Source organism: Hemiscyllium ocellatum, chromosome 34 (genome assembly GCF_020745735.1).
Source record: "Hemiscyllium ocellatum isolate sHemOce1 chromosome 34, sHemOce1.pat.X.cur, whole genome shotgun sequence".
NCBI classification, from domain to species: domain Eukaryota; kingdom Metazoa; phylum Chordata; class Chondrichthyes; order Orectolobiformes; family Hemiscylliidae; genus Hemiscyllium; species Hemiscyllium ocellatum.
In genome coordinates this window covers 31,236,904-31,261,265 of record NC_083434.1, presented here as the reverse complement: position 1 = coordinate 31,261,265, position 24,362 = coordinate 31,236,904, and the positions used below count along the sequence as shown (strand labels likewise).

At 38.4% G+C, this 24,362-nt stretch overlaps 1 protein-coding gene across 1 annotated transcript in view; it reads left to right on the top strand.

Annotated features, from left to right (window-relative positions):
- The window catches only part of gmds (GDP-mannose 4,6-dehydratase), a 658,631-nt gene extending 634,582 nt beyond the window's left edge, over positions 1–24,049 (top strand). Inside the window, exons 10-11 of the mRNA XM_060849865.1 lie at positions 23,082–23,150; positions 23,588–24,049. Of these exons, the coding sequence (XP_060705848.1) occupies positions 23,082–23,150; positions 23,588–23,650 (132 nt within the window). The 3' untranslated portion in view covers positions 23,651–24,049. The remainder of the gene's footprint in view (positions 1–23,081; positions 23,151–23,587) is intronic.
- The last annotated feature ends 313 nt before the right edge of the window (positions 24,050–24,362 follow it).

Genomic DNA, 24,362 nt, shown 5'->3' with positions numbered 1-24,362 from the left:
AATCTGATAATCCATAATTCCACTTTTTTGCCATCCACATAACCCTTGATTCATCTGCTGATTAAAAATCTGCCTATCTCAACCTTGAATACACTTATCACCACACTCTGAGAAAATTCCTCCTAATCTCTGCATTAAATGAGTCAACCTTCACTCATTTCCTATGGCCCCAGACTGTCCCATAACAGGAAACAACCTTTCCACATTAATCCAGTCAAAATCCCTGTGAATTTTAAATGTACAAATAAAGTCGCCTCTCATTCTTTTAACCTCCAATGGATACAAGCTCAACCTCTCCTCATAAGAAAATTCATCCATACTCAGGATCAACCTTTGTCTAAACTACCTCCAATGCCTATATACTTTTTCTTAGATAAGGAGACCAAAACTATTCACAGTATTCTAGCTGTGGTCTGACTGGTGCCAGTGTTAGCAAGACCTCCCTATTTTTATGTTGATGTAGAAATGTTATAAATTTCTGCCCATATTAAATAGCTTAACATGAGCTTGCTCTGTTGGGACCTCATTGAAGAATACTGCACCTATTCACAAGAGCTATTATGCACTTGGTAAGATCAACAGCATGATTTCTAACATTATTATTGGTTTATAAAATCATTTAATTCAAAAGTTATTTTGCAAGTCAACAGAACAAATTATATCATTTTGATTGGGGCTAACCTCAATTCTTTCACCTCTGTGACTTTCATTTAAATTCAGTTCATGCTGAAATGGGATGAAAGTTTCTTTCCTTCGCTGATTGTAAGGGCTGTATGGGAAGTGAATCATTATTTGTCACAAACCACAGCATAAAAATACCCTTAGTTTGACAATTAATGGGAAATGGAAAATTCACACCACTGCGATAGTGGTTGATTCCCCAGTTTGAAATGAAAGCACATTGTTCAGATAAAAGCAAATTACTGCAGATGCTGAAAATCTGAAATTAAAACATGACCTGCTAGTAAAACTCAGCAGGTCTGGCTGCATCTGTGGAGAGAAGATGAGGACTTGAACTGTTTACTCTGAGTACAAGTCTGTAGGGCTTGGTGGAGGAAGGAAATTTGGTGGCCAGTCTCCAGATTCTGAACCAGGCTGTGGGTTTCTAAATTAGTGCATATTTTGGGAGTTCCACTTCAGTGGGTGGACATCAATTGGAGCTATCATCCAATTTTCCAGCACTTCAACTAGATCCACAATGAAGATCCAGTGGAATCCTGGACCCAGGTTAATACGTGCATTGGGATGGGAGGGTTTGATGAATTTCAGTGTCTCTAAATGGCTAATGAGTGAGGAAAGAAGGATGTACTTTCTTCTGAGGGGGATTGGGGTTTAATGCTGATGCATAAATGAATCCCCCTTCCTTCCTGCACTTTTGAAAAAAACAACCAAGGCCATTGTTTGCACATGCCAACCATTTCATGACGTGAACAGGATAATATTGTGGGTCAGAGTTAAGAGTCTGGTGCTGGAAAAGAATAGCAAGTCAGGCAACATCTGAGGAGGAAGCAAAAGCCCTTCGTCAGGAATATTGAGGTCAGTTTACCTTTAACATGCTCATGTGACCCTTAATTATTTATGTACACCTGGCTGGCAATTTCAGCACCATCTATAATGTAGATGAGCTGAAGGGTGGGATACAAGGTGATCCGCTGGCACCTGTCCTATTTATGTAATGCCCACCGAATGTGCAGTTACTGTTTTCACAGTGCATTTTTAGAACAGAGTAGACTGAGCTTTTCTTTTCTTCTGTAGATAACTATTGGTATATATTTCTTAACAATTAGTTGGTTAAACTCTAAGTGGAAGAAGAACTGCATCCTAACCATATTCTGAAGATGATCTGGATGCAAACAGTGTAGCTTTCTGACATCTTTCAAGCAAACTGATATTGCATTGGGGAACTGAAAGATTACTACTGCAAGTTATCTGTTCTCGCCATAAAAAAAAGAGATAACTTGGTTAATTGGTGTTGAGTAAACTTCTAGAAGCCATATTTTTCAAAAATCGTGCTTGGGATGTTAGCATCAATGGTGAAGCTGGCTTAAACTGTGCATCTCTCGTTGCTCTTGAGAAGATAATGATGAGCTGCTACCATCCATTTGGTGTGGGCACATCCACAGCATTATTTGGAAGGGAGCTTCATAATTTTGACCCAGTGACACTGAAGGAATTGTGATGATATTTTGAACTTAGAATGGTGTGTGAATTGGAAAAGGTCTTGCAGTGGTTGTGTTTCCCTGCACGTGCTACTCTTGTCTTCTTGAGTACCAGTATCAAAAAGTGATAGTAAAGGAGCCTGGTGCACAGTATAACAGAAATAGTGGGCGGCACAGTGGTTAGCACTGCTGCCTCACAGCGCCAGAGACCAGGGTTCAATTCCTGACTCAGGCAACTGATTGTGTGGAGCTTGCACATTCTCCCCGTGTCTGCGTGGGTTTCTTCCGGGTGCTTCGGTTTCCTCCCACAGTCCAAAGATGTGCAGGTCAGGTGAATTGGCCAAGCTAAATTGCCCGTAGTGTTAGGTAAAGGGATAAATGTAGGGGAATGGGTGGGTTGCGCTTCGGCGGGTCGAAGGGCCTGTTTCCACACTGTAAGTAATCTAATCTAAAAAAATTATATTTCACCCATTTTAGGACTTCAAGTACACTTTTAAAGTCAGTAGAACAAAAGATACTCTTGAAAGTTCAGATGTACAAATCTTGAACAGAGAGAGGGCAGTTTGATAATGCTAAAGAAATTGAAAATGGAATCGAATGATTTGTAAATAAGGGCATATAGTACAAAAGTAAAAGGCTTCATGCTAAACATACCATTAGTTAATTCACAGTTAATGTAAGATTTGGCCAGTTTTGAGCACTCTTGAAAGGATGCCAGAATTAGACAGAGGAATCAGAATCAATTTGTTCGGATAAAGTTTGGCATTATGAAATTAAATTAAGTATTTTGCAACACAAGAGCAGATACATGTAAAATGTTGCAGAAATGCTTAAAATATTGAAGAATAGATAGGTTAAAAACTACTTCCACAGGCCAATGGGTTCGCAGCTCGAAAGAATAAACTTAAGACTGCCATCAAAAGAATGAGGAGGTTAGAAGATTTTCTTTAACAGAAATATGATAAGGCATACCGTAAACAGTGGTGGAAGCAACAATGACCCATAGTTTTGAAGCACTTTTAACATAGACCAAAATCCCAAAGCATTTCATAGAGGCATAATGAGACAGAAATGGATGCTGAGATGAAAAAGGATATATTAAGAAGTATGATAGAAGTTGGTGGATTTAAAGGAGAATTGATAATAAGCTTCAAAGGTAGAGTGGTTAAATACATTTTAAAAATTAAAAATGTAAAAATTATATGCTTAAATGTCAGAAAAATTGAAGCTACTGTATAAAACTTTCAGTGTAAATGATCTGCTTCTGTTGTAGTTTCAAAATTTTAAGTCTGCTACATCTGACCTGAGGGTGCTAGTTTCTGATCCTGGATCCAATGATATCACTAACACCTTGATGGAGAGGGCAAATTGACAAAAATATTTTTTAACCTTCTTCATTGAAAGCTTAAGTAGATTGCATTGAATAACCGGTGTTCATTTTCATGTCACCCCTTTAATAGTGCCTATTAGTACTGCTTGTGAAAAGCGATTGATAACCTTTTAGGTTTCAATAGACTGCATTATTACTTTCAAGTAAAGCTGAAGGAATGAAGTGTCTAAATATTAAGGAATAAGATATCATGCAAATCAACATGATAACATGATAGGATTGCAGCCTTGGACAGCAGACTGCCTCAGTGTGCCAAAAGTGTACACCAAAAACAATAGCACAAAATTCTTGAGGCAAAAGTTTGAATAACATTTATAATCTAACAGATTTTTTTCAGACTTGGGCAATTAGTTTGATGGATGTATATTTCTGTTCGCATATCTGTTTCAACTTAGTCTGAATGTTGCAATATTTGTGGCGTTAATGCATAATGGCAACAGATATAGTTGATGGCATAATGCCAACAGATATACGTAAACCTCAGTTTTCTAAATGTTTTTGCAATACTGTCCATATGTGTACATTTTTCCTCTTCTACATTTCTTCCCTCCTCTCCTGAAGGCACTGATTCTTGCTGGTGTATGGCTCCATAGACATCCGTTGCCCTCCAGTACCTTAGCCAAGTATGTACGAGTCTAGACATTGAGTGCCGGCAGGCTATTTAACTCCAGAACATCACAGTTGAGATCGCTTCTATTCTCACCCGAAGTCTCTGCAGCATGATGCAATGTTCTAACAGCTCCAAAACACTGCACCTCAGAGTGGCAAGTTAGAATTCCAAACCCACAATTTCCCACAGTGAAATCCTCCTCTTGACTGTGAAAGCCAGCAGAGGTCATGAGAGTTGATCGCCCTGGGATGCTTTTCTGCACCAAGGTATTAACTAAAAGTAACGTTTAACTAATCTCATGCTTGGTAGGGCAATGATAAATTTTAAAAAGAGCCAAACTATGGCTGACAAAGAAACGTAGGATTATTAAAAAGGCAGGTTTAAAGCATAACCAAAAGAGAAAATGCTGGAAAATCTCAGCAGGTCTGGCAGCATCTGTAAAGAGAGAAAAGAGCTGATGTTTTGAGTCTAACTGACCCTTTGTCAAAGGTTTAATGCATACATCAGGACTATCTATCTCACTGGCACTGTGAGGCAGCAGTGCTAACCACTGAGCCACCACGCCGCCCCAAGTATTGCTGCATATTGATTTTACACTGTGTCATCACATTGTGAAACTAATGATTACCACAATCCCAATGTTAAATCATCAGAATCACTAAGGCTAACATCTAGTAAAATGCCATCGACTTCAGTTCATAAGTCATAGAAAGGAGAAACCAGTGGCACTAGAAAAACACTTAGGACTTTCGTATGTAAATGCTCCATTGCACATTATACAAATTAAATGAGCACAATCATCAGGAGTTCTTTACACAAGTCTTACAGATTCTATTATTCTACCATTAACTTGATTAACATGACAAGTTGGGGAGCAGCAGAAGTATTGTATCAGGTTCAGTGTCTTCTTTTAATTAAATACTGTCCTTACCTTCATCGTGAAGCATAGTTGGATTTTTCACATTGAGCTTTTGGTTTTGAACATTTTGGATTGTTTCTTTATGCTTTGAAACTTTTATTTAGTGCCATACCTTTTCTCTAATTACTCAGTCTACATTAGTAGATGCTCACCTCGTACCTATGCAATTTGCTTTTCTTAAGTTATTAAAATTCTTGTTTGTATTTGGAATTCATCCCTTCCAAAATTAGGAATTCAACTGAATCATGATCACTATTTCCCAATAGATCTTTTACTGTCATGTACTACTTTTATTAATTAGATTAGATTAGATTCCCTACAGTGTGGAAACAGGCCCTTCGGCCCAACAAGTTCACACCAACCCTCCGAAGAATTAACCCTGCTCATCACACAATATTAAATTTAATATCATTTTGTCCCTAGTTAATTTCACACATACTGCTCCAGGAGGTTGTTACACAACCATTCTGTGAACTCATCTTCTCGACCGTGTTTGCCAATTTGATTCTTCCAATTAAATTAAAGGCCTCCACAACATTTTCTTTCTACTTGTTATGGTATGTGGGCTTCACCAGCCAACATAGCATTTGCTTGCCATTCCTAATTGCCTGGAGAGTGTGTTGATGAGCTGCCTTCCTGATTCACATGGTCCTTGAGGTGTAGGGACACCTACAATGATGTTAGGAAATGAATTTCAGGATTTGACTTTGTGATAGTGAAGGAATGATGTTATAGTTCCAAGGCACAGGTTTGGAAAGCACTGTCAAAAGAAGCTTGGTGAGTTAGTGGTGTCAATGTGGTACACACTATTGCTACTGTTTAGAGGTGGTAAAGGAACTGAATGGTAAAACTGGTGGATGAGCCAGTCAAATAGGTAGCTTTGTCTTGGATGGTGTGAAGCCTCTTTAGTGTTGTTGGCATTCATTCATCCTGGCAACTACAAAGTGTTCATTCAGACACTTGACTTGTGCCTTAAAAATAGTAGGCAGACATTGGAAATACAAGAATTGAGGTAAGTGATGGTAATGTCATTGAATAACAAATGGCAATGGTTAGATTCTCTCTCGTTAGAAATGGTCATTGCCTGGAACTTGTGTGAAGCAAATGTTACCTGCTGCTTATTACGTTGCTTTGTTATGACCTCCAATAATTCCTTGTTTCATGGTTTGTCCAATAGCTAACAGCCATCAGGGGATTTATAAACTTCTCCCATCAGTGTTTTATGATCCTTTCCATTACTAATCTTCATCAATACTGATTCTACTTCCTTACTTTCTGAGCCAAGATCCTGCACCTCTCATAACTTTGGACAGCCTTTATCATCAGAGCTACCATTCCACCTTTTGACATTCTGCTTATCCTTCCAAAATGCTAAAATCCTTGGAAATTTATTTTCCAACCTTTTTCATCTTGTAAACATAGAGCTGTATATTTAAAGGTGAGGCAAAGTCGGCATAATTGTAGGGCTGCCCTCCCATTAGAGACAAATAACTGAGGGTCACCACATATCAATGAGGGGAGTGGCTGAAGAGGAGAATCCTTCATGCTAACTGTAGCCAGTATGGAGTTGAACCAACACTGTTGGGGTCACTCTGAATTTCAGAGCAGCTGTCCAACCAACTGAGTTGTTGCGTATTATGTGCCTGCATTCGGAGTGTTTCTGAAGCTGTCATATGTAATAGGCCAGATGTCCAGCTCACCATCTTGCCGTCCACCCATGAGTTCCCACTGCAACCCACACCCACAACATGGAGGGTAGGCAGTCACTGAAATCAACACCTCACCCATCACGTGTAAGTAAATAATTGAAGGTTAAGTGAATTTGTTAAAAGCTATATTAAAAGAAAGTGAGGACTGCAGATGCTGGAGAGTCAGAGTCAAAAAGTTTGGCGCTGGAAAAACACAGCAGGTCAGGCTGCATCCGAGGAGCACGAGCATCGACATTTTGGGCAAAAGCCCTTAATCAGGAATGTGGGGTTAAGGGGACTGCGAGATAAATAGGAGGGTGGAGATGGAGGGAGGATAGCTGGGAAGATGATAGGTGGATGCAGGTGGGGGATGTTTGTGATAGGTTGGTGGGGAGGGTAGAGCAGATAGGTTAGAAGGAAGTTGGACAGATGGGACAGGTCAAGAAGGCGGTGCTGAGCTGGAGGTTGGATCTGGGGTGAGGTGGGAGGGGAGGGGAAATTTGGAAACTAGTGAAGTTGAAATTGATGCAGTGTGGTTGAAGCAAAAGTGAGCATGCCATTTTTTGAATGATTTTTTGAATGGCCAGCAGGATTGGGGTAAGATCTTTAGATGATTTCCTTTGCTCTTCCTATTTGACAGTACATCAACCCCAACTTCCCCAAGTTGGGCAAACCCTCCCCAACCTCCTGACTTGCCTCAGCCGATTGGCTCTTCTTGTGTGGGTCTGCCAGCAGTCCCAACAATGCCCTAATACTGGGGTGTACTGCTTGTAGGACTGATTGACCAGCCGCTTTAAAGGTGAGGCACCTCCTCCAAACTATTTGCAATCTGTTAATGACACTTGTAGTGCATTATTCCTATGGGGTAGGCTTTTTCTTTGCTGGTTAGCCTCTGACTTTTTACATTGGGAGGTCTGGTGCAGGGGTATGTAACAGGTGCGTAAGAAGTCCAGAACCCCACTGCAATTTTCAGGTGAATTAATTATTTAGTTATGAGTTAGTTATCAATAACATAATAAGATAGTTATTGCAAAGTGGCTTCAACTTTATTTTTATACTGCTATTTCATGCATGGACTTTATTTCTTGTTTAATGATAATTTTCTGATAATTTCTATGAACGTTAAATTATGTGTACACACTCTTCCTATCACATTCTGCTTATCGTTATCTGTATCATAGGGCCATGGAACATAGAACTTAGGCCAGACCACCCTAAAAGCATGTTTCAGCATTCAATGAACTCATTGGCCGATCTGGTTGTGGTCTGAACTCTGCTTTACTGTTTCTGCTAAGCTAAGCTTTTTAACTAGCTTGCAATTCTAAAGTTTAAGTTAGAGTCTGATTGTTAATCTAAATTAAAGCTTTAGAATAACCTGAACCAAATAGTCCACCAGAGCCAAATCACCAAGTTAACATATGCTCCTCATTGCATTCAGTCTTTATCTCAATGTGTGCTTCCAGTCTAAGTAGGGAAAGGGCAGAGTAATATGAGACAAATTGGATAGATCTTTCAAAGAGCTGAAACAAGTACACTGGGAAGAGTGATCCCCTCTATGCTGTATAGATCTATGAATCTTTAATAACCTGAGCAATCAGACTTCACCTTACTCCTTCAGTCAACATCCTATCACTGTTGTGCCTCCTAACAACCTTGTCACTGCTGTGCCTCCTAATTGAGGTTTACAAAATCATGAAGAGTATAGACAGTGTGGATCGAGATAAGCTTTTTCCCAGGGCGAAGGATTCAATAACGAGAGGTCACACTTTCAAGGTGACAGGTGAAAAGGGGGATACACGCGGCAAGTACTTCACACAGAGGGTGGTGGGTGTCTGGAACGTGTTGCCAGCAGGGGTGGTAGAGGCAGGCTTGGTAGATTAATTTAAGATGCGTCTGGACAGATGCATGAGTAGATGGGGAGCAGATGGATACAGATGCTTTGGAATTGTGAGACAGGTTTAGACAGTAGATTTGGATCGGCTCAGGCTTGGAGGGCCGAAGGGCCTGTTCCTGGGCTGTAAATTTTCTTTGTTCTTTGTAATAATCTTCAAGCCCTTTGCTGTCCCTACTTGAGCAGCACTGTTTGTTTTTCTTTGGTCCCTATTCTAATCACATTCACTCCCTTCTGTACCTTGTACTTTCTAAGCACAGTTGACATATTAATTGATTTAGCAAAGAATTTAATCATAGTTGATGCTTTTAAGCTATTACATAATTTAAAAGAAAACATATGAAGAATATTAAATATAACTTTGCACAAGTAACCATATTTTAAGTAAAAGAAGGAATCAGAAAAAAATGATAATTGAGTATAAAGTAAAATGAAGATTTCAAGTCAAACATAAGAGGAGAAGAAAGGAATTTACAAAATATAAATTGGCACCAGGAATGTACAAAGTACAAATAATGATGGAATAACATTATAGATTAAATCTAATAGTCTGTCTGATGTTTTTGCCCAGGATCAACATCATAGATGATCAACTAACTTTGTTTAACTCCCTTGGCAGTCTTTGCGACTTTAATAGATTTCAGAATCTTCCGGAAAGAATGTCTTGCCCGTAGCATATTTATAAATCAGGTTTCAAGGAATTATCTTTAATATCCTTGAATTTTACACTAGCAGTTTCTTTCAATTGAAGTAAAAGGATTTCACGGGAGAGTTAGCTCGGAAAAGTTAGTGAACTCGTAATGCCATGAAATTAAAGTAATGTATATTTGTTTATTCCAGAGTCAATTAATCTACCTCTAACACTAGTATCAAAGCACATTATCACATAAGAAATCAGGAACATGGGTAGGCCATTTGGACCCACCAGCCTGTTCTGATATTAAATTTAGAGATAACTGTGAAACACCACTTTCCTATCAATCAGAGAACATACCCTCTAACCCTGTTCTCTCCATTCTACCATCCAAACAATTTACCAACTTATGTCACATGGTGACCTCCAATTCTATATCCTTTCATTCTAAGTAAAAATATATCTTGTGTGAATCCTTATTGAAATAATCCACTGAGGCTAGTGTACTGTCACCAAGTCACTCTTTGCTTAGACATACATAGTCACTGGTCCAATTTCATCAGAGCCAGCTCTGAGTGAGCAGAACCTCTGATGCTTCAGTTTCAGTCTGTCAGCCTGGACTCCCTGATTGGACCAGGATAACAGCCCCAATCAAGGAATGCATATTTTATGAGATCCACTGACCTCGTTACAATCACTACACTTATCAAATCTGTTTTAGAGGCAATTGCCTTGTATTACTCCATTCACCATGCTGGAGACCGCCTTTTAGAAATTTAGCTACAGTCAGATTTATTATTTACAGATTTGGGCTTGATTGGTTGGTACTTGTCCAATTGCTCAACTCAGTTTCTGATGAATAATTCCAATAATTCATCTTCAATTGATGCCAAACTGACAGGTCAGCAGCTGTCTTATCTCACCCTCCTTCTCTTCATAAATAATGAATAAAATTTGCAATATTCAATACAAAAGCACAATTCCCAAATTCAGAGCTTTGAAAAATTATAATTAATGTTTCTGCAATTTCCTCATTTATTTATTGTCAATAGCATGCAAGTAGTTTCAAAGTGGTAACATGTTTGTTACAAATATTGCTTAGAATAACTTCCCTCTTGTTCAGCATAGTGATTTTTCCAAATCATTACACTGCATGGTTTTGGTATGCTCTTTAAGCGTTCTATTTCAAAATCAGCAGAGAAAGTGATTTTAAAAACAAAAAGAAATGAATCCTGATCATTTTAATGATTTGATCTTTTCTTTTAAAAGAAGGTTTCATGATATTTGAGAATTATGTGTTTTGCTAGATATCTCAACTATTCAATCAGACCAATTTCCTACTATAAAATGCTGAACTAAACCAATCCATTCCCAGAGTGAGAGAACATGCCCAGAGGGCACAAAGTAGTCATCAAATATGTGGGTGGCCCAGCAAACAAACTTGGTGGGAGTTGTGCTGTTTCTGTTGTTCTCCACGCTCTGAGTCCAGGGACAAGCACTGTCCGGAGGTAACTTGCTTCCCACAGGTGAGGAAATGGGTGGTGGCTAAGTTAATCCTACAGGTTGTGTTAAACAACTTTACCAGCCAACTTATGGAGCAAAAGATTTGATTGCATTTGATCTTCTGTCTGACTTTTTTATCCTAAGTGGAAAGCTGTACAGGGGAAAGGGAGAAAAGAAGAAATTTTGTGTTTGTTTAAGGATCATGTATAGATGAGCGGAAACTCAGTTAATACAGTTTTCTGTGTTGTTTCAAGCTTCTTAATTTCTAGTTTGTAATAAAGCAGTGTTGAAAACCAGAATGAGGCAGAGACTCAAATTATCATTGTCTATATAAGAAAAGGCTGTACAATCTTGTTTCCAGGTAGTTTAATAGGTAATAAAATTAGAGGAAGTCCCATAACAGCATGAAATGTATTTAAAATAGTGTATTTCTTTGGTGATTTGCATCATTAACAAATCTGAATTTTATTAAGTATCTGCTACAAAACAATTCCTTCTTTGGGTTTCTGATTACATTTTTATGTATTTTTTAATTGAGTAGTTTATAATACTCATTAATGAGAAGATTTTTTTTCCCATTGCAGTAATTCCACTTTTAATATTACCAGTCTTGAAGGAAAGAATACTGAGTGTTTTGTGGAGCATGTTTTGCCGCAATCTCTTGTTTTATTGTTTGAGAGGAGAGGGAATCCACAGGTGGAAATGATTTGTGGCTCTGGCACTTGAACTGTCAAAACCTGACCCCTGACCTGTATCATGTACCTGTATTAGTGCAGGCCTGTTAATACTTGTATCTTGTTCAACACCAGCATCTGCTTTCCTTTGTAATGTACAAAACAATGTAACTTCAACTATTACACTGTGAGTGAGACAGGAAGTTTTTATTTGTATTCACAGCACTTGCAGGCAAATGTCATAAAATCTGATTAATTTTATTATCTGTATGTATTGAAGATGGATTTTTGAAAGGCATTCTCATTTCAAGTGCAGTAGTTAAGGCCAACACTTGCATTCTGATATCTCACTCAAGTTGGTCTTGGCACAGTTGCTAGGCTAATAATTTACAGAGGACATCACAAGTAAGCTCTTCCACGAGTATATGGTGTTCACAAATATGCACTTCCATTCAAATTTACTCTGTATCAATCAGGCACAAGATCTCTAATGTCCTTAAATTGGCCTCAGTTGTGATCAGTCAACTCAATACGGAACTTTGATAAACTTGGAAACATTTTGTTCTGTGAGGCTGAAAACTAATGAGATCTTCAAGCAGAGTAATCCTGAGTGAACATACATCACAGACAGGTGATGTTTTATTCTTGTCTGACTTCTTCGAGAGTTAAGATTGCCTTCTGGCTGTCTGATGAAATGGTTGACTTCAGTATTGAGTCTTTTCCCAGTGATAGAGTTTAATAGTACACCATGAGGGACTTTTTCCATTTCTCTTGAATAGTTGTTGAAATACACTTGCACAAATTTACAGTAACAGTGTCAAAAGCTGGACCTTGATACGGAAAGCTTTCGCTGAAGTAAATCTGATTATTTTCCACATGATTTTCCTGAAAGGATGTTATGATTTTCTAGATGTATGTTGGCTGGTGATAAATGAGGCTTTTATATGATGTAATGTGAAAGGTTGGTGCCTTGACTTCCTCCTTTGTGGAGCTTGGTGAAGAGAGCACTCTGAGCAGGGCGAGCAGACTCCAAAGTTTTACTTTTACCCAATACCTACCCACTGTGTGTCTGCTGACTATCTGCTGCCAAGTTAAGATATACAGTCGTGGGATAGGATTCCTCCAGCTACTGAAAATGATGAAGCAAAGGCAGTATTGTCTGGCACATGAGGCTCCTGTGTAATTGGCATTCTTTCGAAGTCCATATCCCAGTATCCCTTGTTTTGTCCTGTTTGTGGTTTATCTCCTTTGTCAGTGCGCTTGTCAAAGCCGGTGCTGACTGACTTCATTTCCCCAAAGTGGAGCTCAAGCATTGTTTGGGCACTGGCGGCATTCTGTCAGCCCCCCTGATGGACAATACCACTGATTTGCAACTTCCTGAGCAGACCAGACAGTTAGCTGTGTATTTCCACACACGCCACCACCACCACCACCCCACCCCACCCCCCATCCCGCTCCAATCTCTTATCACCCTTGGTCATTAAACAGACTCTGTTTTCTAGGTCAGTTTGTGCTTATATAAAATCATAGAGTGAAATGAGGTTTTTTTTAATGAGGTGGGATCCTTGTTTAGACTTGATGAAATGTGAGATTATGATACTGATAAGATAAGAATGCTGAAGTAAACTTAACTATGAAACTAGAGGGAAGGAAATTACTCCTTGCTCTGAAATGAGTCACACTGATTTGTGACTGGATTGTAAAAACTGCAGAGCTTTATTTTGTTCAGGGCTATTTATCGCTCAATATTATAAAAACCCTCAATATTCAAAAGCGAAATTTAAGCACTGGCCCCACATCGTGAGCGTGCCCACTCATGCCATGCTGATATAGGCTTTGCTCACTATCCAGAAAAAAACATACATACCAGCATTCCTTCATTCCCTCGGTGCCTGGTTTATTCCATTATTCGGCCCCCATATGAAAGGAAGAAATTCAAACACAAATGCCACTTGTGACTCTTATCACAGAATTCCTGAACCACTACGAGTGAGATACACTCTTTTTTATAGCAATTTGCAACTTGGTTATGCTGCTTTGGCAAATACCTATTAATGGCATGCCTGTGTTTGTAAATTTTGACTCACACCCAGATTATGAGCCTTCTGGCTATTGATTTCTTGTCATTAGTCACAAAAATAAACTATGCAGTTCGTATTGATTTGTTGCAGTACTTTTCAAGTTATTTCACCCACACATACGTTTTGGTTTGCTATTGCTAATGAATTATTTTGATGCTGATTTTGATTTTTCTGATGTGAAGAAACCATTGCATAAAATGCAATCAAAGACGTGGTGTATTATTACAAAGTTAGATGTAAAAGTTTAGGATGACTTCATCAAAATCTTGAAATTCATGAACAACTGTTATGATGTAAATACATGACCAAATGACAGATGACTGGAATCTACATAAAGTTGGGAAGGATAGTTTAAAAAGTCATTTGGTATGCTTGCCTTTATTGGTCAGTGCATTGAGCATAGGAGTTGGCATGCCATGTTGCATCTACTTTTGAAACACTATTCAGTTTTGGTCTCCCGGCTTTGGGAAAAATGTTGTTAAACATGGAGGTGTTCAGAAAAGATGTACAAGGATATTGCTGGATTGGTGGGTTTGAAATATAGGGAGAGGCTGAATAGGTTGGGCTATCTTGCCTGGAGCGTTGGAGGTTGAGGGATGACCTTATATCGACTTATAAAATCTTGAGAGGCATGGATAAGCAAGGTCTTTTTTCCAGGGTCGAGTACTCCAAAACTAGGTTTAAGGTAAGAGGGAAAAAATTTAAAAGGACCTAAGGGGCAACATTTTCATGCAGAGGGTGGTGCATATTATGAATGAGCCACCATAGGGAGTGGTACAGACTGGTACAGTTACAACATTTAAAAGGTATCAAGATGGGTACAGGAATAGGAAGGATTTAGAGAGATGAGGGCATCTCTGGCAAGGCCAGCATTTATTGTCCATCGCAGAGGTTGTTGAGAGTCAACCACATTGCTATGGGTCTAGGGTCACATGTAGGCCAGACAGTTTCCTTCCCCAAAGGACATAAGTGAACCAGATGGGTTTTTCCAACAATCAACAATAGATTTATGGCTGTCATTAGACTCTTTAATTCCAGATTTCTATTGCATTCAAATTCCACCATCTGCCATGGCAGCATTCGAACCCAGGACCCCAGAACACTACCTGGGTCTCTGGATTAACAGTCCAATGATAATACTACTAGGCCATCACCTGCCCACTTAAGCTGGCAAATGTGACTAGATTAATTTAGGATGTTTGATTGACATGGATAATTTGGATTGAAGGGTCTGTTTCTGTGCTGTACAATTCTATGACTCTCTGAGTCAGTGACAAGTATCTGCGGCATTTTACTATTTTTAAATTTAGAAGTTGACGCAAACATTCCTGAGAATTTAAATCGTTTTAAAAGTCTAGAATCTACATCAAAAAAGACCAAAACTCTTTTGCATACAGCTGCTCTTTTAATATTGAAATCACTGCCACAGGCTGTAACTGGTGAGAAAACAGATCCGAACAAATGTCATCATATATTCCATATGCACTTTTGATGAGTTTAATCTAGGTATTGAACTATAGTGTCCACAGAATCTTTCAGCTTTTCAATAATTTTATCAAAATATATATACTGTCTCAATACAGTTTTTTGAAATTGCTACTTTGATGTAGAATACAATTTGTGAACAGTTCTTTGTAGTGTTAACTGAATAAACATTCTTTAAAACCCTCCATGTCTTTGTTATTCTTACCCTGTTGGGTTCCTTGCCTACACTGCACCCACATCTCTGATCTGCAATGGTCCAGGCTGAGGGATAGGCAGAGAAACCTTTGCAAGATGATTACCCAGTAATTTTTGAACCAGCTGCAAGAGGTTGACTTTTCCTTATGGGGAGAGGTTGTCCCATTCTGATACATCATTGTGACAGTGTGGCTTTGTGGTTGTAAAGTTGTGGTATGTCAATCACCATGTCATCTTAAATGTTTACAGGTTTTATGCAGAAATGTTACTGATGTCTTTATATGTTTCAGAGAATGCCCATCATTTCAGCTATTTCACTGGATATCTGCATTGCATTTTGTGTACTATTTGCATAGTTACTTTCTCTTGTGATGTATAATGGTTCCTAATATATAAAAAATATATAATTAATAATATCAACAAATAGCTATGGTACAGGTACTTTTCAAAAGTCTTTGAGATTTGTGATGCATATTATTCATTGTTGCACACTTTTATCAATTAAATGGGATTTCTTAGTACATATCAATGCATTACATGTCTGGGCTATTCAAGCAAATGCAAAGAACAAAACTGTCTTTAGAGTTTTTATGCTGAATTGATAGCACTCGGCAAAGTTGTCATTGATTAATTGTGGTTTATTAAATGGTGAATCTCTGTATGCTCTGAAGTTGTGGCCAATTAAACTATTGTGACTTCAGGAATAGTAGGTAGAATATGCCTTAGAGCCAATCAAATATTGAGACACATATGAAAAATGGCCCTGATCTTACAATTGGAAGCTAGTCATTAAAGCAGCATACTCAGAAAGATATGTTACAGGGAGTATTAAAGCATGATATTGCAAAAATCGTCCTGGATGTTTAAAAGTCCAATGGTATTTACCCTGCACCTGGATCCCTGTTTAAAAAAATGTAAAAGCTCAATTAAAGTGGCAAACTTTGGAGCATGTATAAGTTAATCTTGGGCAGTCTTGTAAAACTGTGATTGCAAATTGATAACCCATTTTGCACTTGTGCCAAAGGAAAAGAAAATTGAGCTGAGTATAAAACCATTTTTTGATCACCCATTTTGTGCTGATGTTCAAGCCAAATATATAGCTTATGGTTTGCCATTTTTGTATCACACATCATTTGTAGCATAACGCATCCAACAAAATGCAATTTAACATTAAAAGCTACTTAACCATTTTTCATTTTGTTCATGGTCACAGATAGTTTTCTATCTCTCCACTTAAGGTATTTACTCCATAATAGGGTTATAGTTCCACAGGCATTCATCACCTTCTTGCACAATTTCCAAGTGACCTTAATGCATGTGTGAATGTGAGGTAGCTATTTGACCACACAGAGCATTGCAACGGATGCAATTGTTTGCTGTACTCACATGGTCACTGTCTGTAAGTTCAATAACTGACAATCAGAAGCAGGAATTTTAGTTTATCATTAGTTAAAATGGGAGCACTGAATTTAGTTAAAAGCATTCTTACCATGAATCAACATAGCAAGAGGAGTAAATCTGGGATACCTGCATTCAACATGGCTCCTGCTCTACGCAAATCTACTGAGTCAATACAAGGAATACAGTTTAGTTTTGAATTTATACTCCATCTATTTTTATATAAATTCGCATAGTAGTAATATTATCTGAAGTAAAAACTACTTGTATGCATTTAAGTATATGTGTAATTATGTCTCCAATTAGAGTGCAACAAATATAATTTTGAATACGTCATAAATGGTACTGGTACTGAATCAGTATTGAACCAGTATATTCAGAACAAGTTTGGCCTTAATTAAAATTTGTCTAAATCCAAAAGTAATATGTGGATTTCCAGAAGTGAATTGTACCAATTCACCAATGCTTAGGCAGTATTCTCACTCATTCACCATTATGAGCTGCATGTAATACACTTACTTCTTTGACATGTACCACAGAAAAAAATTACTTTAAATATACAAAAGGTTTATCCTTATCTGACCTGGAATAATTATTATGCTTGTGTTATGAGGTGGCTGAAATAAAAATCTAGTGCATTCTTGACAATCTTTTGGGATGAATTTTTCCATTGAGTAGTTTAGTGCTGCCCATTTTTCCAATATGCGTTCTTGACTTTCACGCTGTAAACTTAGTTTTCACTCATTTCGAAGTCAGGAATCCTGGCTAGAAATAGCAAACCATTGTTGCTATGGGGCAGGGCCCTTAAGTTCACCCATTCCCAATACTTTGCTATTCAAAATAAGCACAATAAATATGGCCAAACCTTTCAATAAGGTAACACTTAGACAATAGACAATAGGTGCAGGAATAGGCCATTCTCCCCTTCGAACCAGCACCACCTTTTCAGTCAGCTGAAAGTAAAACCTTGGAACAATTTTTCCCAGAGCATATAAAAGCAAAGTACCGCAAATGTTAGAAATCTGAAATAAAAATAGAAAATGATGGGGAGACTCGGCATGTCTGGCAGCATTTGTGGAGAGAGAAACAGAATTAAAATTGCAAGTCCAGAATGATTTTTCTTTGGAACTCAGAACTCCAGAATTTCTTCAATTTTGATGAGGAGACATATTGGATTCAAAATGGTAAAACTGTTTTTCTCTTAATAGATATTGCCAGGTCTGCTGATGTTCTCCAGCACTTTGTGTTTATGCCAGAGCTCGTGGCTGCTTTTCTGCCAGTTCCAACAGTTGAAGTAACAGTAGTCATGACAGCAACAGGTGCATTGAAGTTTGGCAACTCTGGCTGCACCAACATTTGCATTTACATAGCTTTTTTCACAATTTCAAGGCCTCACAGAGCCCTTTATAACCGGTGAAGGTTTTTTTGCAATCGTAGGCACTGTTATAGTGTAATTCTACCAGTAGAGGACAATAGTGATACTGCTGATAAGCCCCACTGTCTTCCTATAATGCAATCAAATCCTTCATCTCTTTTTGTGTTAATTTTGCAGTCTTAGACTATCAAGATCAATGACTTCTTTCTGCTGGCTTCCCTAATTATGCCAACAAGTACTGCTTAAATAAAAGGAAACAGTTCACCTTTCAATATAAGTATTTGCTAATTTAATATTAGCTCAGTTCTACTTTGTTATGTTAGCTGCATTGCTAAATTTGAATTAATGGAAAATTCAAAACAAAATACATGTAAATATGATTCAGTTGTCATTAAACTTGTGGGATCTAGTACATGAACAAAAATTAAAGAAAAATTTGTGGAATGGTATTTTTGGCAGTTCTATTTTTAAGGAATTAATGAAAAGATGAGCTTGTTTTCATAGCTTCATAATTACAAAATCTAATTTTTCAAAGTGATGCTTATAAACTTTGGATCTTTCGCCAAGTCTACAGAAACCATTCAGATGGCAGGCAGCTGCAGTGGTTCTACCGAAATACCACTGACCAGAGGAATCCACAAGTTATTCTGTCACACTATAGGATGTAGATTGTATATAGTGAAGGGAATGTATGACAACAGTCTGTTAATAAATTGGAAAAGGGCAGCACGGTGTCTCAGTGGTTAGCACTGCTGCCTCACAGGGCCAGGGTCCCGGGTTTGATTCCAGCCTTGGATGACTGTCTGTGTGGAGTTTCCTCCCACATTCCAAAGATGTGCAGGTTAGGGTAATTGGCCAAGCTAAATTGCCCATAATGTTCAGGAATGTGTGGATGGTGTACATTAGTCAGGGGTAAATGTAGAGAAATAGGGTAGGTGAATGGGTCTGGGTGTGTTACCCTTCGGAGTGTCGGTGTAGACTTGTTGTTTCCACACTGGAGGGATTCTATGAACGCTGAAACAAAGGCGTGAGTTGGGGTTAGGGTAGTAGAATGATTTATGGTGGAAGTGAGGTTTGTACACTGTTTCATGTCTTTAAGTTAAAAAAAACTTAAATAAGCATTTATATTTAGATAATGAGTTATTGTGCAAAGTCTCCAACAAAATGCTTCCTCGTCAAACAGTCCTATATTGCGAAAAGGCAGCCAATCTGTGTATGGAGCTACCAAATGCACTGTGAAGCAGTCGTACTCAGCCAAATATAAAATCACAGTCCAAAGAACTTGGAGATATTTGTCGGATAATCACGTTTGCACACTGAGTGATTTTGTTTGGTGCTTTGACAAGATCTTGAGCAAGAAAATATTATTTTCACCTCACTGCCTTTACTGGTTCTGTGCTGTATTCTCCAACTTTTAAGTGGTTGGATTAAATGCATTTCCCAGCATTGCCTGATTCTGACAGTAAGTAATCCCAAGCGCATGGCAACAGTGGAGGGACCTTAAAGCAAATTTCTGCTTCTTTGCAATTCATGCAGAACTGCCTTTATGGCAATACTTCACAAATATTAACAAACCAGTTCAGAATCAATCATTAAAATACATCATCAGAAGTTACTTTGTCAACTCCCTGCTTTTGTTGAAATTGTTGTGAAATTTAAAATTGAAATTAAGATTTTTATCTGTCATTAGAAAATGCATATATATATTTCCTACATATGATGTGTGATGCATGTAGATTTAACTAGAAAAATTGACATTGCATCAGAATGGAATGTGTTCTTGTAATTGTACTATGAAAATCACAATCCCATTTCTTCTGAGCTGTGCAGCTGTTTTTGGCAAAATTGATGCATTTTGCGAACTTTTTCACACTCCACAAATGTGACACATTATACTAGAAAAGGTAGAAAATGTTATTACTTTGCTGTCTGGAGCTAAACTGATTTCTTGAAAATGATCAACTGAAAAGGATTATCACTTCCACACTGGAGGGAATCTAATCTAATCTAATCACTTTGATGACTGTGCTGTCACACCTTTGATTTTCATTCAAGAGAATTAAAGTAACATGTTATTTGACAAGTACACATTTTAAAGAAGCACGGGAATGGATTCCAAATAAGTTAATTTGTACAGTGAAGAAAGTCAATCAACTTTTATGGCAATAGTAGAACAACATAATATATTTCAGTTGCCAATTATTTTAACATTGTAGAGTAATACTTTGACTGTAAATGTATTCTAATATATGTTGCATCAGCCTGCATTAAACAATTCCCACAGCTGGAAACACCACAAGACTTGCACAACTTTCTTGACAGGCGAATTAGTTAACAGGCATCTGAACTGTTACAGGACTATTGTCTTTTAAAGTGTAATTTTAACAATGCTTTGAAGTATTCATTGTTCCTTTGTCATAGTTACTAACATGATGTTTAATGTGAAAGAGGTTGTGATGAAGAAGATAGGTTCAGATGCCAGTACCTTAAATGTGTTACAATATATGTAATGGCTAATCTGTGCCTGAGCAATTACCCATTTTTTACTGCTGTTCATTAACATCCTTCCTTAACAAAAATTTGTTGGTTTCCAAATTTAAAAATTTCAATTATCTTAATGTACACTGTCCTTTGAGGGATTGAGTTCCAGATATCCACCACTCTTTGTATGAAGATTGTAACTTTTGATTTCGCTGTAATATGACGCAGCTCTAATTTTAAGATTATGCTCCCTTGTTCTTACATTGCTCCAATAAAGAGTCTCTGTACCTGTATGTCCTAAAACAGATTTGCATTAATATTGCACCTTTCATAACCTCAAGATGTCCAGAGCACAGCTAATGTTGTGCAGTCACTGGTATACTGTAGTCTAGAAAATGCAACAGCTGGTCTATGCACAGATAGGCCATACAAATAGCAGTGAGATAATAGCCAGATAACCTATCTTCATGACTGAGGGATAATTATTACTCAGGACAGAAGGGATTAATCCCCTGGTCTTTTTCAAAATGGTGCCACCAGAACTTGCATCCACCTGTGAGGGCAAATGGTTCTGAAACGAACGTCAAGCACTCCCTCAGTAATGTATTAAAGTGTTAGCTCAAATCTGAGTGGGACTTGAACTCTCAGCTTTGTGACTCAAGTGCAAGAAAGCTCTTCGCTGAGCCACAGCTGACCCCTTGATAATTTTTAAAACTCATTCGATCAACAGCTTCTCCAATGTTCTAACTAAAGGCAACAAACCCAGATTTATACAATTGCAAGCAATGTAGTGTTTGGGTATCTGAAATATAATCAGAAAGTGCTGGAGAAACTCAGCTGGTTTGGAGCATCAGTGGAGAGAGAAACAGTTAACATTTCAATGCATAGCTAAGCTTCTTTAGAACTAATTTTTGCAACCTGCCCTCATAATTGTTAATTATCTAGTTGTTCAGTGTTCTGTTGATTCCAAGGATAATACATCTATCCTGAACTCCAGAAGACATAGGAGCAGAAGTGGGCTGTTTAGATCATTGAATCCACTCGCCCTTCAGTGAGGTCACAGCCAGCTTCATAATCTTCAACTCCACTTTCCTGTCTATGCCCTTTGATTCCCTTACTAATTAAAACAAAAAAGACTCGGACTCTTTTTCAATCAGAATTGAACCAGCAACCTAAGGTCCAATCAAGACTGAAACATCACTTCTGCCTCTTTGTATTCTAGCCTCTGAGGTCAGGTTCAATATACCGTCATCTTTTTGTATCTGTGAACTAGCTGTAATTTATTGATACCCTAAAGTAAACCTTTCATAAACTGGTGACTGAAGACAGGACAACCTGTCAGGAACATGCCAAAGCAATGCTATGTTTTACACTTGAGTAACAGATGAGCTAAGGCTTAGCGTGGATCTGCCCAGTTATTGGTTGTTGTGCTGTTTCGAATCGGTTGTCCGAATAAACGATGTTCCATTGGACTCCCCTGTCGCCACCCACCAGTTAAGCTGCTAACGCTGAGTCTGATGGGAGACGGCCTAGGGGAAATGTTGTGAAGGAATTTGGTGCAGAAGTGAATCGATACTGAATGAAAAAGAAGCAATGAAAGTGTTAAGAATTCAGATCAGGAGTTGAGAAATTCGCCGTATTTGATTTGATCGTCCTTCGATTTTTTTTTGTCTCTGAACACCTTTGTTCAAAAGGTTTTGTAGATATTGGCGCCTTTGGCACACACAGGACGAGGAACTGAGTTGTGAAAATCAGTTGACATTTTTAATTAGCCCTTTTAACCTCCAATATCGTTGTGGCCCGAATTAAGAGTGTATTATTTAGTTAAAACATCCAATACAACCAGAAAGGAAAAGAAGGCCGTAATTTTAATTAAATGCTCCCACTATTCTGTAACCACCTTGTATATTGGTATAAATACAACACAATCCCTTGGGGATTTTTTTCGGGCAGGTTTAAGTTTAGCGCTGACTGAAAAGCAGTAAATGTGAAGTTTTAAGAAGTGTGGGGATAAGTCGGTTGGAAACTTTTAGTTGTGTGGTTCAGTTGTTTGGAGGGGTGGTGTTAAAATAATTACAGATGATGTACAATTTTGTTTTTTTCTTTTTTTAAAAAAAAGTGGCACATAGCACTTTCTTGCAAGCCTGAAGTGTCAAGCAGTTTTTATTCAATCTCAAATATTTGAGAGCAAGTAACTGAGACGGCCTCTGAAAAAGTGAACACCAATGAAATACCGAAGCGGTGTTAAAGGCAGCAGTAATTCCATTCAGCCTCGGAGAGAGATGATCTAGCTTAATAAACAGTCCTTCGTGCGCCTTAACCTCTTCGGCCAAAATAAAGGCGACAAATTCGACCGTCTCCGTCAGTCTGAACGCCAGCGGGAACTCAGTCAGGGTGGTACCTGTCAGCAACTCGACCCTAACCTTACCCCTGACCTTAAACCTGCCACATCCCAGAGAGACTGTCCGCTGCCGCGGGGCTCGATTACCCCAGCGCTTTGCGGAGGCTTTAACCAGAAGAGCGGTAATAATCTATAAAAATGCAAACACAGTAGTGTAGTGTCGTTTGACGTTGACCCTGTGATTCATCTTTCTTCAGGATTTTCTGCAAGGAGACAGCACCAAAGCGCTGCAGAAACTAGGATGGAAGCCAAGAGTTGCATTTGACGTAAGTGGCTTTTATTTTGGCGGGGGTCAAATATGAAAGAAATGAATTTGAAAGTTCTCCATTTTCCTGCTCCCGAACAACTGCGTTGTATTTTTCTGTGAATCTATTTGTGTGGTGTCTGAGTACCTCACTGAGGCCCCGTACCTCGCTAGTCCACCCTGTGTTGCAATAACTTAATAACTGATTTAATTGAAACCCTCTCTCCTAAAATCCGTGGCAGAAACACATAACCGCTGTGGATCTATATTTTGGGGTTAGAATTGTAGATTCTGAGTTTTGTTTTCTGTCACTTTCTTTCGCCAGTGTTAATTTTTTTTAACACCTTTTTCATACTGTTTGGGTGCCTGGACTTCACGCGCTTTCCAACTGTGTCTTTCTAACGCGGACTCTGTGAAATACTCGGTGAGCTGAGCTGATGTTGCTGTGCTTGTGTGCAGGAACTGGTCAGGGAGATGGTAGCGGCTGATATTGAGCTGATGAAGACTAATCCAAACGCCTGAGGCCGGATACCATTCCACACATAAGCCAGGGCCGCAAGACTTCTTCATGAACACTGGGTGCAATGCAATAATGAGAAAGGAGCAATCCACAAGGGAACGAGGGAACATGATTCACATATTTTTTTTAAAAAGGGTGCTAAGTGATGTGCTCTTACAACACCACTCAAACGACATAAATGATTGGTTATATGGGACTGATTGATGGAAACAATGTTTAATGATGGAAATGATTTTTTTTTGTTTTAAACTGCCATTAATGTTGGAAAGACCACCTCATAGACGGGAGAGGGGCGACGCTTTTATACTTTTCCGCCTTGAACAAGGTTCTGTCTTAAACCTGGCGTGTTACTGAAAATAATTCTGTCGATTAAAACACGTAGGTGCAGGGTTTCAACCGTTCATGGCTTCTGTTTTTTTTTGTGTGAGTTGTGTTTGTCTGTGTCTCATTAATTAATCATCCGTTTATCTGCGGTAGGTATCGTGACTTATCTTACACACAAAGTAGGGTTGGGTTTGTGTCTCTCTCTTTCTCGTAATTTCAAACAGCAGCACTTGCCTGACTTTAAAGAGAAACTCTCATACATAATGTAGAATGCGGAACCTCCACTTCCAATCAACACAGGGCTTAGTTTTCTCTGAGAGAGAGAAAATATTTGGAAACTCTGACGAAAGCATTTGAACGTAAGTGGGACCAGTTTCAGGTTTAGGGGTT